Genomic DNA, 13,490 nt, shown 5'->3' with positions numbered 1-13,490 from the left:
TGATGTTCTGGAGTACGTGAGGTTATTTCAGCCAGCTATTTACAGGGAATATTAAAATTTTTCTGCTTTTCTTTTAATGCTGTAACTGCAAATGGTACTGGGCTGTCACATGTGGATCAAGATAGTGAAAATGGTTATCAATTGGAATGTGGATATGACAGCTTCTTCCATTGCTCGTTGTTCCCATAGCTGGCTTGAGACCTTTCTGAGGATTTAGGAGGATCCAGAAACGTGTATGGATGTAGGAGTCATAGGGAGAAGCTGAAATACATAAATAGAACAACCAAAGTGTTGTGTTGGTGGAAGCCAGAGCACAGCAGCAGCAGCGCATCAGTTTCAGATATTACTGGGGTTTTTCCAGGACAATAAGTTTTACTGCCATCTTACTTCAGTATTAGGAACAAAACCAGCTTTGTTGAAGGGCACCTTACATTACATCTGTCACAGTACCATCAGTAAGAAGGTATTGCGGGAATGTTTGTTTCTGTTTGTTCTCCAGCCTCTGATGGAGAGACACAGGAACAATTAATCCATATTAAATAAGGAAGTGAATTCAGAGTTGAAGGGGCTCTGATAAATCTTAATTTATTCTTGTAATGAGCTATCTGAAACTGATTAAGGTCACTCCTCGTTATGAACAAGAGTGCCCACAAAAGGCTTTAAAGTCGTTTATATAATCCATTTCAGAAGTTAATTTGAATTAATTTTCTGAAATGTCTGCCGGCAGAAAACCCATTATAGTCACTGTTTGAAGACTGCAAGCACTCAAAAATAGATCTGCCTGTGCCATAACAGGTAATTATTATGTAGCGACACTGCAGCATCCCAGTGGGACGCAGGCAGTGCCATATTACGCCACAGTTCCATGTCCCCATTGCCTGTGTCTATCCTCTGTGTAAAACCATTGCCTCTAGCCTGCGTCAGGGACTGAGGACTCCTGTTAAATCTGATACATTTTAGCTACCACCTACTCTCAGTGCAGTGATTTACATTTGCTTTAGCCTGGCTCAGATGTATGGCACTCTCACCCACAGCTGAGAGAGCAAGTCTTTAAGACAGTTTTTCCAGCGCTTCAGCCAGAATTACTCAGCGGTTCAGCTGCTGGGTGAGGCTGATGCCAGGTTCCCCAAGGAATGGTTACACCACCTGGCCAATGAACTCCAGTTGTCTGGCTCTGTGCCTTGAAGGCTTCCAGTGCTGCCAGGTCCTGCCAGTTAGCCCCAGCCTGTAACATTCTTTTGCTGCTGCTGTTCTTATTGGTGACTCAGCCAAGCTTGTTTTGGAAAAGCTGCATCCCCCTTTTAAATTCAGAATGGTTGTGAAAAAGGAGGAAAGGCTGAGGGAGTGGGAACTGCTCTGAGCTGGTTGTGATGTTCCTTCTCTAAGTTACAGCTGGAGCATCACACTGGTGCTGTGCCACCCTGCCAATACAGAAAAACTGAGAAGTTTCTGGCAAACTCCTTCCTCTGCTGCTCAGCGTAGCATGTTTGTTTGGACTCCTTCACATTCAGCTCCTGTCTTACGTGACTGTTATTAAAGGATTGTGCTTGCCACAGGCATCAAGACTGCTGATCAGAAAGGACCTCCACTTTCATGGGGTAATTTTAAGGGATGTGTGGTGGTGGTTGGTTATTTTTTTCAGTCATCTGTCTGCTTAGACAACCAAGTGCTGTTGCTTTCCTGAGAGTCACAGGCCCTGCTGCTGAACTGATTGTTTCCACCACTGTGCTTCTGTGGAATATGACAGTAATGAGACTTACTGTGATGAGATTATGCACCAAGACCACAAATGAAGGGCTGGTCCCCACTGCGATAGGCACTACCAGGTCATAACATACTCGGGTACCTTAAAGCTTTGCTTGTGAAGCAGTAGTTATATTGGGTGAAAGGCGTGGAGAGTTATGTGTGGAAATTGTCCAGGAGCTGAAGGCAGTGCAGACTGTGGCTGTCCGCTAATTAAGTTGTTTTTGTTCCTGCAGTAGCAGGATGTGTGCTGGCAGACTGTCAGCAGCTGCTGCTTGTTAGCAGTGGTCCAGGCTGCTTACTGCCTCTCTGCTGCCTGTCATTCTCCCAGAGCTTGTGTAGGTGATTCTTGTGCTATTCTGGGGACAGCCAAACCTTATCTCACATGTTTCAAGGGTGGAGGCGTTGGTTCTTCATTCTAGAATAGGCGGTGTCATCTCTCAACATGGGGCTGTTTTTCATAGTCTTCTAGTGGGGCAACCAAGGGCATAATCTGACTGTCGCTTGGGCTGGCAACAGCATAAGCTTGTTTATCCAGCCTTGCTTTCAAGTCTGAGAGTATTTGCTTGCAGAGGCCTTACTGCTCTAGTATATGGTCTTACACAGGGAAAAGAAGCATAAGTGGGAATTCATTTAAGGATTTTGGAACCATCTTCATCAAAAGTAGTTTTTTTCCTTAAAAAGAAATCTGTTTTTCCTGAACTGCGAGCAAGAGTGGTCTCTGCAGTACAGGTCTTGAACATGTGTTTCAGCAACTTTTAAATAAGCATTTGTATTACTTAGTGCTCACAGACCAGTTTGTCATCTTTCTGAGACGCTGGATGAATCCCGGGATTCATTTCTTTTTTTTCTTTCTCTTGTGGTTATAATTGACGAACACTGAGGATGACTGTGATGGCGCAGCGTGTTTATTGAGTTTGGAAGCTGCTCTGTGCTCTCAGATTTGCTGAAGCTGAGTTTTGGAAAATGAGACTGTCATTTTAGAGATCCTGGAGTGTCTGCTGTGCAAATTAGTTGGTGGTAATAATGAAGGGTATGCCTTGGTCTGGTGAGACAGACTGGGAGGTCAGGCTGAGCTCAATGGGAGATTTTGGAAGGAAGTTGGCTATGGTGCTGTGGTACCTCTCAAAATAGGATATAAATGGCATGGAGGTGAGAAGCACCAAATCTAAAGTCTTTTGACAACAAATCAGTCACTCCGAATTTGAAGCCTGAGAATCAATGTGGCATTTAAGGGTTGTTTAAATTGATAAGTGATATAATGCTTTGATATTATTTTAGACTGATGAGAAAAGATCACTGTAGATTTGACCCAGAGATCACCAGTAGAATATCATTGGTGTTGCGAGAGAATGGTCCAAAATGAATCTTGAAGCAAACAATGAAATTAAACCTAGCAATGAGCAAGTGTTTAAGATTCAAAATAGAAATCAATGTGCAGCTGAAAATAGTCATGAGCTGGAAAAATTAGTGACACTGCAATAAAGCTATCTGGAAAGTGAGCTTCCAGTAATCTGTGTAGAGGGAGGTGTCTGTGAAGTGGACAAATGCTGAAAGAGTGTGGAGCGAGGGATTTGTGTTTCCAGTGTAGGTGTTTGTCAAGTATGTGTTATTCAGCTTTTTGAATCCCTGATCAGAGGCACATAGTCTGGGTGGAATTTGTTTTGAACTGCATTCTTTGGCAATGCAGTTGACCTTGAGCGAGGCTTCTGATTCCCTTTAGGGTATGTAAACAACCTGTTAAAAGGCCAAAGCATTGATTGTTTTAAAAAAAACACTTAACTTGTTATGGAACAAATGTGAAACTCACGATAGAAAGAAGCAGAATTAGTGTGTGGGTGTCATGCATAAACTGCTGAGTGTTCAGTCAAATGCCAGATAAATCTCATTGGCTTGGATTCATTTTTGTTCATAAAACTGTTACATGAGTTCTCGGATGCTAAAAGGTAGGGTTGTTTTCTGATTCATCTGGGGTGGATGGCTAATTATAACAACTCATTCTTTGAGTAGGTGGAACAGGCTACACCTAGCTGCTTTCTGTCCTTTGCTGGAGAGTAGATCAATTAATAACAGGAGAATGAGGTTAAAATACTAGTTTTTCTTCTGTGAATGTAAAAGAAGGAAAACAGAAAAAAAAATAGACAAATGTTGTTAATAGTACAGGGGAAAGGAGGAATTCTCAAGTGGTGACTGAACTGTTGATAATTTCTGGTCAGGTTTGGGATGTATGCAGATGAACATCTTGAACATCAGTTTGAGGGATGTCAGTCAGTGTGGAGGAGGTGGAGCAGGGTTGACTTGCAGAGGGACTTGAGCAGTGTGGAAGGATGGACTGGCATAGAACTTAGGGTGTTCAGCAAAAGCAAATGTAGTCTTGCACACGGGATGGAAAAACAAAGGCGTCTGCAAAGGAATGGCTACATAGCACCTTTGCAGAGAAGGGCTAAGGGTCCTGATGGACAGGTTGAGTAATACTCAGCACTGCACTCTGAAAAGCTTGCTCTGTGGCGGAGTAAGAGTGACAAGATTTGCAAGAGTGCAGCTGGTAGATCAAGGGAAGTGATTGCTCTGTGCTCAACACTGAGGGTTTCCTCTGGAAGAGTTTCCAGTCTTACCTTCCTGCCCTGCTCCTTTCGGTCTATGCAGGAGGGATGCAGGCAAATTAGGCAGAGGGCTAATGGGGGCTCTAGAGTCTGTGGCCTGTGTGCCTAAACAAGCCCTGAGGACTTGTTTAGGCCTGGAGAAGAAAAGTTAGGAGCAGACATAGTTACTGGCTGAATGGATGAACTACGTGAACGAGCCCCTGTTTTCTATAATAGTTCCCTTCCCTGACTTCCTTTGGTGCACAGTGCAAGGTAGCAGAGAGTCTATGCAGTCTTCTTCTTTGGAGAGATTTTCAGAAGCCAATGGAATAAGGTCTTAAGCAACTTGATCTGCTTTTGAAGGTAGCTCTGCCTTGGGCAGGAAGTTGAACAAGATATCTCCAGGGTTCCCTACCAGCCGGATCTGTTCTGTGCCTCTCTTTGTGACTCTGAGGTGCTGAATGCAGAAGCTTTTGCCCTTCAGCAGTCCAAAGCAGGCACTGTTGACTGCAGTTGGTAGACAAGAGCTGTAATTTTTCTTTGGCTGAAGTCTTATCATCCTTACTTGATGTCACATGAGACAGTAAGAATATCAGTGAGATGCCTGTAAAAGCACTAGCCATAAGGTGGAATCTGTCCCTTCAGGATTTCAGACAATTGAAGTTTCAGGATTCACATAACCAATGATCTTTGTCTCCACCCTCCTGTGCATTCGCTTGTTGGGGCTGTTCTCTTTGAACTATATTCTCTTGATGGTAAATGACCTGTGAGGTGTGTGATGACCAATGTGAATTTCCATATTTTTGATCTCTTGTCCCACATACAAGTCCTAACCAGAATTTCACTTATTCTAGCAGAACATTTGGATTGTAAGTAGGAAGGAATTGCACTCATGAGTGCTCCCAGTGTAATGCATGAGGCACTGAGTAATAGGAATAGCAATACTGAACTACTGGTTAGGTATGGCAGGTAGCACTGAGCATGATTCTGGCCTTTCAAACAGGGATATAAAGTAGAACTGCAGATTATTTATTCAGATTGAATACTGGTAGAACCCCGATATTTTCCATGATGCTCCTGATGGGTGTTGAAGTTTAGATATGGAAAAACCCCTCTTTCTTAGATACCCACATTAAGTTGCTTTAATCACTGTGATAAGAAAGAAAATGTTCCTGGTCTAAAGTTACATCTCATATGTAGTATTGTCAGTAGTAATAAAATTTTAATGAAAGAATTTTTAATATAATCCAATAGGTTGTGATAAAAATTGCCTATGGGGAAAAAAAAGAGCTATACAGTATCATCTGAATTCTTCCAGTTTTTTTCCCTATGAACTGTGCTTAATACTTAAAGGATTTTATGACACTCCACATGCTTTAACTGCTTTGGATTTGTGCCTTCTGGCAAATCTTCAAGCTTTATTCTTCCGATACTGATGATTTCTCTAAGCAACAGTTACCGTAAAAAGAGAAACAACGAATTTTTCAGTTGTACATTTTCATTTGTTGTCCTTTTTAGTATTCACATGGGTGTATCTGTACTTAAACAGTCAAACAAACAAAAAACAAACGGAAAAACTGCCTTGTGGGTTCCTGCCTGGTTTGTTACCATACCTAGGCTTTGCCTCTGGTCTGAAACATGCAAATTTAGATTGTTTTTTTTTCACTCTGAATACAGAACAGCTTAATGCAAGAGTGGCAGATGTGGGGTCTTTTTTCACATGGTAATATAAAGCGTGGCAAATTTGTAAGCTTGAATTTTCTTATTGAGAAATTACTAAGGTGGAAGACATTATTGTTCATACACCAGAAAAACATGTGGATCTGCTAATGACGCATACTGATGACAACTTTGGGAGGCAAATTGACTGTCAAGTAGAGATGAGCATATGGGACAGAGCGGTTGAGGGTAAATCATAGAAACAGGTTAAATTTAAGCATTTTAATAAATAATAATAAACTTAAATTTAAGTATTAATTCTAGTAACTAAAAGACTTTGTGAACTTTAAGGGGAAAAGGAAGGATTTTTGCTGTGCAGCAGGAGTTGACCAGTGGGGGGGGAATGTTTTTTCTCCAAGCTTTTGTGACCTGTTGCTCAGCAGTGTCAGGGGAAAGCAGTCGATATCAGAGAGTTCCCAAGCTTTCCCATTTCAGGGTGGGAGAGCACAGAGGGAGTTTATTGTAGCTCTGCAAATGTTTAGCTAAAGAAAATACAGAACTTGTTAAATCTTAAAATAAAGTGCAGTGGGAGAGAGAGTTCTTTAAAGCACAGTTTATCACAACTGAAATATTTGCATTTCTTGCAAGCATGCAGTGAAATCACAATAGAATTGTCTCAGCCTCCATCCATCCTTCAAGGATTAATTGGGGAATATGCTATTTACTCCTTCTTTTTGCCTGCTGATAGTGATCTTTTTAAGGACAAGGATGCTTGGGCTCTTTCATCAGGGCTGTTGATAGCTCAGTGTGCAACCTTGGAAAGTGATTTGGCATCTGTGTTGGTGGAATTTTTAAAACAAGGTGCTTAAAATTAGACACCTTAATATAAACAACTTGTAGTCTTGCAGATGGAAGGGCTTGTTAGAAAACAATTACCGCTATTTTTATCTTTTTACGTGTAGAACTGAGTGTATTGAGAGAAACATTCCTAAAGTCTTTGTGCAGAGAAAGCATGTGAAGAAACATTATTTAGTTTACTTCTGTTTTATTTTCCCTAAGGATAAACAAGTTTTGGTCTTGGAAAAAAACAACAACAACAAAAAAAAAAACCAAAAAAACCCACAAAGGCTATTTTGGAAGTGTGTTTATTCCTACAACACTGAAGTGGAAGATAAAACTCAGTACTTCAGAGCATAGAGCTGTGAAAAGGAGGGAGGTATTGCAGGAGGAACTAGAAGAATTTGGAGCAACTATGTGCCTTAGTAATTGATAAGCAGTAATCAGGAGGCAGTCCATATTTTTAATGCAATGTGTGTGAGAATTGGGCAGGATCGTTCATTATTGGCCTTGGCTCATGTGCTTCTTTTCTTCAGCACTTGCTTTTCATTGCTAGAAAAGAAGTATTGCAGGTTTTTTATCTTCATACCTTACCGAATTTGAATGCCATGCACGTCAATTAATGTTTTTAGAACACCGAGATCATCAAATGAAATGGATATGCAAGAATTTCAAGTGATGTCTAAAGGGGGAGGAAGGTCTTTGGCTACAGAGATCCAGTTTTCTGCTGTTGGCCCAAACCCCACTCATAATGCATGTATCTACAGGCTGCTGCACTGGATTCTGGTGATGTCTGCCTATTCGTAGTTGTTTGTTAATATAGGCCTCCTTTTAAAGCCTTGTGACAGCTTACAAAATGCTCTAGGTTACAGTAGGATGAAAGGTACATAAATACATGTAAAATGTTGTAATTAGGATGCATTAGCAATGCACAAGGAAGGAGAGTTTGCCTCGCTATGTTTTATGTCTATAAAGTTTTCTTACACTGGAACACAGAATGCATGGCATAACACTTGTTCCAAGCAGTTACACTTGTTAATAATTGCTATGCACAAGCACTGAGGAAGTTATTGTAGGTTCATTTCTGCTGGGAGACAGAGTCATTGGCAGAGATGCACTGACTTCACAGGATGGGGAAACATTCTGGAATAGTCACCACAGGCAGCAGTAAATGAGAAGGAGAATAACTAGAGATCAGCAGTGCCAGGCTGGGAGGTGAGGGAAGTTGTTTGCTGGTGCAGCGAGGAGGAGTGAGTGATTTCCATCCGAGATCTGCTGGTTCTGTTGCTGGCCCTTATGAACCAGCTCTGGTGACAAAATTGTGTCATCTCCTGCACATTCTGTTATATGTGGGTCTTGGAGTGAAGAGAAGCAAGGAGAATAGCTATGAAGGAACAAGGTAAGTTAATTTCCTTATTCTAAGAGCTTATTGCTCTTCTTTAAAATCTGAGTCTTCCTTTTTGTCTTTTTTAAAATAATTTTCTCAAGACAGAAGGTTGAATGGCTGGGATTGGGATTCTTGAGGCTGACTCATTTCCTAAATTGAGCACAGAGTTTTGTGGTCCTGAGCAGATCACTTATCTTAAGTGTTTTCCTCATCTGTAGCATGGAAATAATATCTCAACAGGGATAAAATCTTCCAGGAAGCAGGTTGAGCTAATACAATCCAGTGTTGTCTAGAAAGAAGTGCTATGGAAACTTAAAAGAGAGGTAGTGATGCCTTGTGTGTCTCCCACCAAACACAACAGGAATTCGCTGCCTTGTGAATCTGTGGCTGGTCTGAAATGTCTGATCACATTCTTGGTTAACACGTTTACCGGTAGTAGCAGGTAGTTTGTGTTTCTGGGAGCTTCTGTTTGGATGATATGAGGTCTGGAGTGGGGAAAAAGGCACTAAAAGAAAACCTAAATCACTTAAGTGTGCTCTTCAACTTAACAGTTTTCAAATTGTTGGTCTGTGTGATGGAGTCCCTGAGAACATTGTTGCCTTTCTGTTCTTCTGGCATGGCTCTTGCAGCATGGGGACTGATTATGCTCAGTCAATTTGCAGGAATTACAGCAAGCTTGGGAACTGTGTTGGATACAGGAAGCTAAATCCAGTGAAACTGCTCATAGCTAATAGCCAGTGAGTCTCTCCTTAGCTTTAATAGCCAACAAAACTGTCTCTCTGCTGAGCATGACAGGCTGCAGTAGTTCAGAGTCTTGTCACTTCATGAGATTTGCACGGTGTTTTTTTTTATGAGGACAACATATGGTGTTTATGGCAGCAGACTCCAGAGTTTTTGGAGGTTGAACCTCCAGCATGAGAGAACACAGCGTGTGAGAACCGATCCCTTTTCACATGGATACTAAATTACCCCTAAATGTAACATAGTTCAAAACTGATGTGTAATCAACTTGTATTACAGAGGAGGTATACATGTATGTACATAGCTGTACAGAAGACGCAAATATAGCATCTAATGCTATAGCAACTAATAATACTCAGCTAGTATGAGAGCGATGACTTGCACAATATGTAGATGTATATTGAATCATTCTCAGCTTCCTTCTTTCATCTCTTCACCAAAGCCAGAATGATACAGTTGTGGTTAGCTGCATAAGCTGCAGTGCTGTAGTCCAGGAATTTGCCTCTTAATGAGAGCAGAACTTGTTTCCCATAGACTCATAGAGCTCCTCTACACAACTGTACTGGCGACAGGTACACAGTAAGCTGTGTCTAGAAGCAGAGTAGCCATAAGCGTGTGTGGAAGGTCAGCGCTTTCTATGCTTTCATTTCTTTTTTTTTTTTTTTTTTTTGTCTGTAGAAAAGACAAAGTAATTGTATCTGCATACCACATCAAAGTGATAGTAATGGTAATTAAAGTGTGGAGTGTCTTGGTTATTAAAAAGAAAGCTGGGGGTGGCTGGAGAGAAAGCAGTATTTCTGTTGAGCTAATCATTTTCTGTCAGTCAACTGAAGTCCAAATGCAAAACTGTCCTGCACTATTTTTGATTTGGCAGCAAGTAAATGTGTAAGGCCAGAGGAGGAGAAGGCCAGATTGGGAATAAAGAAAGAGAGAGCCCAGATTCTGTGTCAGTGTTTACATCTGTCTGTGCATCTGTATGAGTGTGTGTTTTTAATACTCTGGTTGAGAAGATGACAGTTCAGTGTGGAGAAAACGAAGTCAAGAGCTCAGGAAATTCAGGATTTAATGATCAAAGCAGAGAATTTAAAGTGGTTGGCCAAAATTTGAATGCTGTAGCTTTCACCCAGGAAACCAGAATGTTTTTGTATATTTCTGACATCTTTTCATACATGTTTTGAGGAGAAAAATGGTGGGGGTTTTGCCTTATTTGCAAAATATGGGATTCTTCTTCAGCACCATCTCTCAGCCCATAATAATGTACAGAATACAACAAGTGTATTCTGAAGGGGGCTTTGGCTTGAAAGTTTTCAGCTGCTGCACCTTGTGTTTGCCTGCTCGTTTCCAATGGCAGTAGGTTTCAACTGCTCTGTCCTCCCCTCTCACTTCATTTCAGGGTGTAGAACTCAAAGATAGTAGCCAGTATCTTAGCAGAGGAAATAAGAGAATGCATGGTTTAGGTGGTATAGGTAGAAACTAAAGATATGGGAGCAGTTAAGGAAGACAGCTTTCAGCTTTGATAGACAAGCTAAGAGACACAGAGAGGAACTTGGAAAGCTGACAAATGGAAAGGAACTCAAAGTATTTCTGGCAGTTGTGTTCCAAGGAGGATGTTACATGCAGGTAAGGCAGGTCTGATGGATGTTGACGATGTTGGACAAAAATTTGTTAGAAAAAAAGATACATTAATTCATCTGCTTATGGAACAGTCTGTGCAGCTGCATAGAAGGAAATGCCTGGAAGTTTACACTTGTAGTCAGCCTAATTACTTATGTCCGGGTGGGACGTTGTGGGAACCTGGGGAAGATGCATGAAACTTTGGCTACGATTGCTGTGTTTATGGAAAGTGTTAAAACAGTGTCACTTTGATCCCTGTCAGACTGTTTTATTTAGGTGCAATATATTCAAAAAGGAAGAACAGTGGAGTGAAGATGAGGCACAGAGTGAAATAGAAGTACAAGAGTCAAGACAAAATTAAGTCTGCTTGCAATATGCTTCTGTGGCAATTTAGGATCCCTTTGCATGCATGAGAAAGCAAACTGTCAGTAGTATTAGCTGTTTTGAGGTGGTCCACACACTGAAACACACCACTATTTGAAAGACAACATACTGTGGTCTTGATGATGAATTGAGTATCTAGAGGAAAATACTCACTCTTCCTTTAAACTGTTTGGGAACATGGACACACCTATTTTGCTAGAGCCACTCCCTTTAGTACTGCTCAACCCAGGAAACATTAGGAGTGAAGCCATAAAGTGAGCCATCTCTGAAGGATTTCTGCTGTTTCTCTGGCTTTATATCTGCACAGTGGAAAGTGTAACTTCTGAGCTCCAGAACCGTCACTGCTTGAGAACGCAAATGGAACTTGAAATTCATCAGAGCTCCACAAATGGCAAAGGTTTGTCCTGGGCTCTGCTATGTAAATCTCTACTGATAAATTACATAGGTTAAAGCATTGACAGTACATTGGTTGCTGGCTTTTAGGAGGAAAGCAGATCTGTTGGACTGAAATTTGCATGCTTCTTGGTAATCTTGTTCTTTTTCTTTACTGGTTGAGCGGTTGAACACCTCCTAGTTTGGTGTATTTTATGAACAGTGGACTTTGTTACGTGGCTGAACAACGTGTGCATGTGCTCATGTGCTTCTCTCCTGGAGTGGATTTTTCAGTGTGAGGAGTGGAACTTGATGGAATAAAACAGACTTGTTGAGCTCTGACCCCACGTGTGTGTTTGTGGGAAGGTCTTCACTTCTGTTTTGCAGTTTTTCTGCCTTCTAGGTAAAGATGATGACAGCATGTTATTGCAGGTTTTGAATAAAGAGGCTCTAATGCTCTTTTGTAGCGGAAGGTGGCATAAAAATTCAAAGTATTATTAATTAATGCTTTGAATGAAAAGCTGATAACTTGATCTGTGCTATTGAGGCAACTTGCTTTGGAAAGGAAATGAGGAAACATTACTGTACAATCTGTGACTTACTGACTAAGCACACCTATGAGTTCTTGGCTGTCCTGCAACTGTCTGTCACTCCTGTTTGCTTCTGCAGAGGACAGGCAGTAAGCAGAGCTTTTTCCTTGTTAAAAGGATCTACAGGTAGGATGGAGCAGCACAGACTGCTGACATGCAGCAACCTGCAGGGATCGAGGAGGAGATTTTCTTCTGAACACCAAAAGGACATTGAGCACATTTTTGGTGGTAATTTACAACCAAGAGATACAAAGTAAATGCTCTGCATCCAAGAGGCTGCAAATCTTAACCCATATCTTAGTCATTTCTCTTTTTTAATACCAGAGTCTTAGAAAAAGTTGAGGGAAGAAGCATCATTATAAAAAGATGTATTTAACTTTGTTAGTAACTGGAGTGTGGGTAGTTGCTTACTCTGTTACGCTTGGACAGATTCACAAACCTCCCAGGACCCCATCTGACTTCAGAGATAAGAGCTGGAAGAAGTAAAAGTCTACTTTTTTTTTTTTATTTCATGTTGTCTAATCCAATATTTGTTTCTTTAAAATAACCTCTCACAGAGATGTCATTTGTCTTTGTGGGTGTGGAGCTTAAAAAGGTACTGGCAGACATACTTTGTGTATAGCTCTGAAAACTACTGACTACAGGAAAGAAAAAATAGTTAAAAAATACAAAATGTCCAAACTTTGTACCTGTTTATAACAACTGTTTCTAACAACAAAAGGAAACGTTTTCCGTTGCTAATTAGTCTTTGTAGGCTAAACACATAATCCAACATTAAGTTAGATGTAACTGTTCTATTGCTGTTTTGTTTCTTAATGTTTACAGTGTTAAATGTGCAAAATTGTTTTTCCTCATTATTTCTGTGCAATTTTATTTCTAAATTCTATTTTGGATTGATTACAAGAATTTATCCCTACAGAAGTGTAAGTTGATAGCACTTGGTTAAAACTGGCTGTTTCTGTGTCGCTGTGATGTGGAAAACTGCCATGTCATTGTGTGAACGTACTGATGCAATGAGCATCTGTCCAAGGCCAGTGGGGATTCACTCTAGCGAGGTTAGGCTGAATATATCATTCTCCACTTCCTGAGCAGATGCATGAAGAATAGAGCATACTCTATTTCTGCCTGCACTGGCTATTGTGGACAACCTCTTGTGTAAATTCAGAAATCTTTTCTCCCTTTTGAGGTCCTAGCAGATAAGGTCCTGACTACCACACTGATAATGCACAGCAGAGAAGATGGATGACTTCTCCCTGCTGCTCTAAGTATTGGCGCTTTCTGTTGCCTAGCATTATGAGGAAGTTGAGAGTCCATTGGACACAGAGGGAGAAGCTTTTTGAGATACGCATTGGTCATTTCAATGAAGACATGTTTTGTTTTGCTTTAATTCGTTTTGCCAGATGTCTATTTTGAGTTAGAAGGCCTGACATTACTCTGATCATAATCCATTAAACAGCTGGAGAACTGATTATTATTATTATTATTGAATAAATAATTAATTGCATCTATGATTTTGATTAATCCTGGGATTAGCTGGAATGGTTTGGATTCTTTAGGAAGACTAAGCGTGTGTGTGGGAAA

At 40.8% G+C, this 13,490-nt stretch overlaps 1 protein-coding gene across 9 annotated transcripts in view; it reads left to right on the top strand.

Annotated features, from left to right (window-relative positions):
* The window catches only part of ABLIM1 (actin binding LIM protein 1), a 166,041-nt gene that overhangs the window by 30,192 nt on the left and 122,359 nt on the right, over positions 1–13,490 (top strand). For 3 of the 9 annotated variants that reach the window (XM_085554782.1, XM_085554778.1, XM_085554773.1), the window contains exon 1: positions 11,168–11,344. The exons of the other annotated variants lie outside the window; for them this stretch is intronic. In XM_085554782.1, coding sequence (XP_085410908.1) covers positions 11,305–11,344 — 40 coding nt within the window. In that variant the 5' untranslated portion in view covers positions 11,168–11,304. Of the gene's footprint in view, positions 1–11,167; positions 11,345–13,490 lie in introns of those variants that run through there. 9 annotated transcript variants of the gene reach the window in all.

The sequence above is a fragment of the Coturnix japonica genome, chromosome 8 (genome assembly GCF_054131305.1).
Source record: "Coturnix japonica strain WE chromosome 8, WE-NBRP24, whole genome shotgun sequence".
NCBI classification, from domain to species: Eukaryota; Metazoa; Chordata; class Aves; order Galliformes; family Phasianidae; genus Coturnix; species Coturnix japonica.
This window is presented reverse-complemented; position numbering and strand designations above follow the sequence as displayed.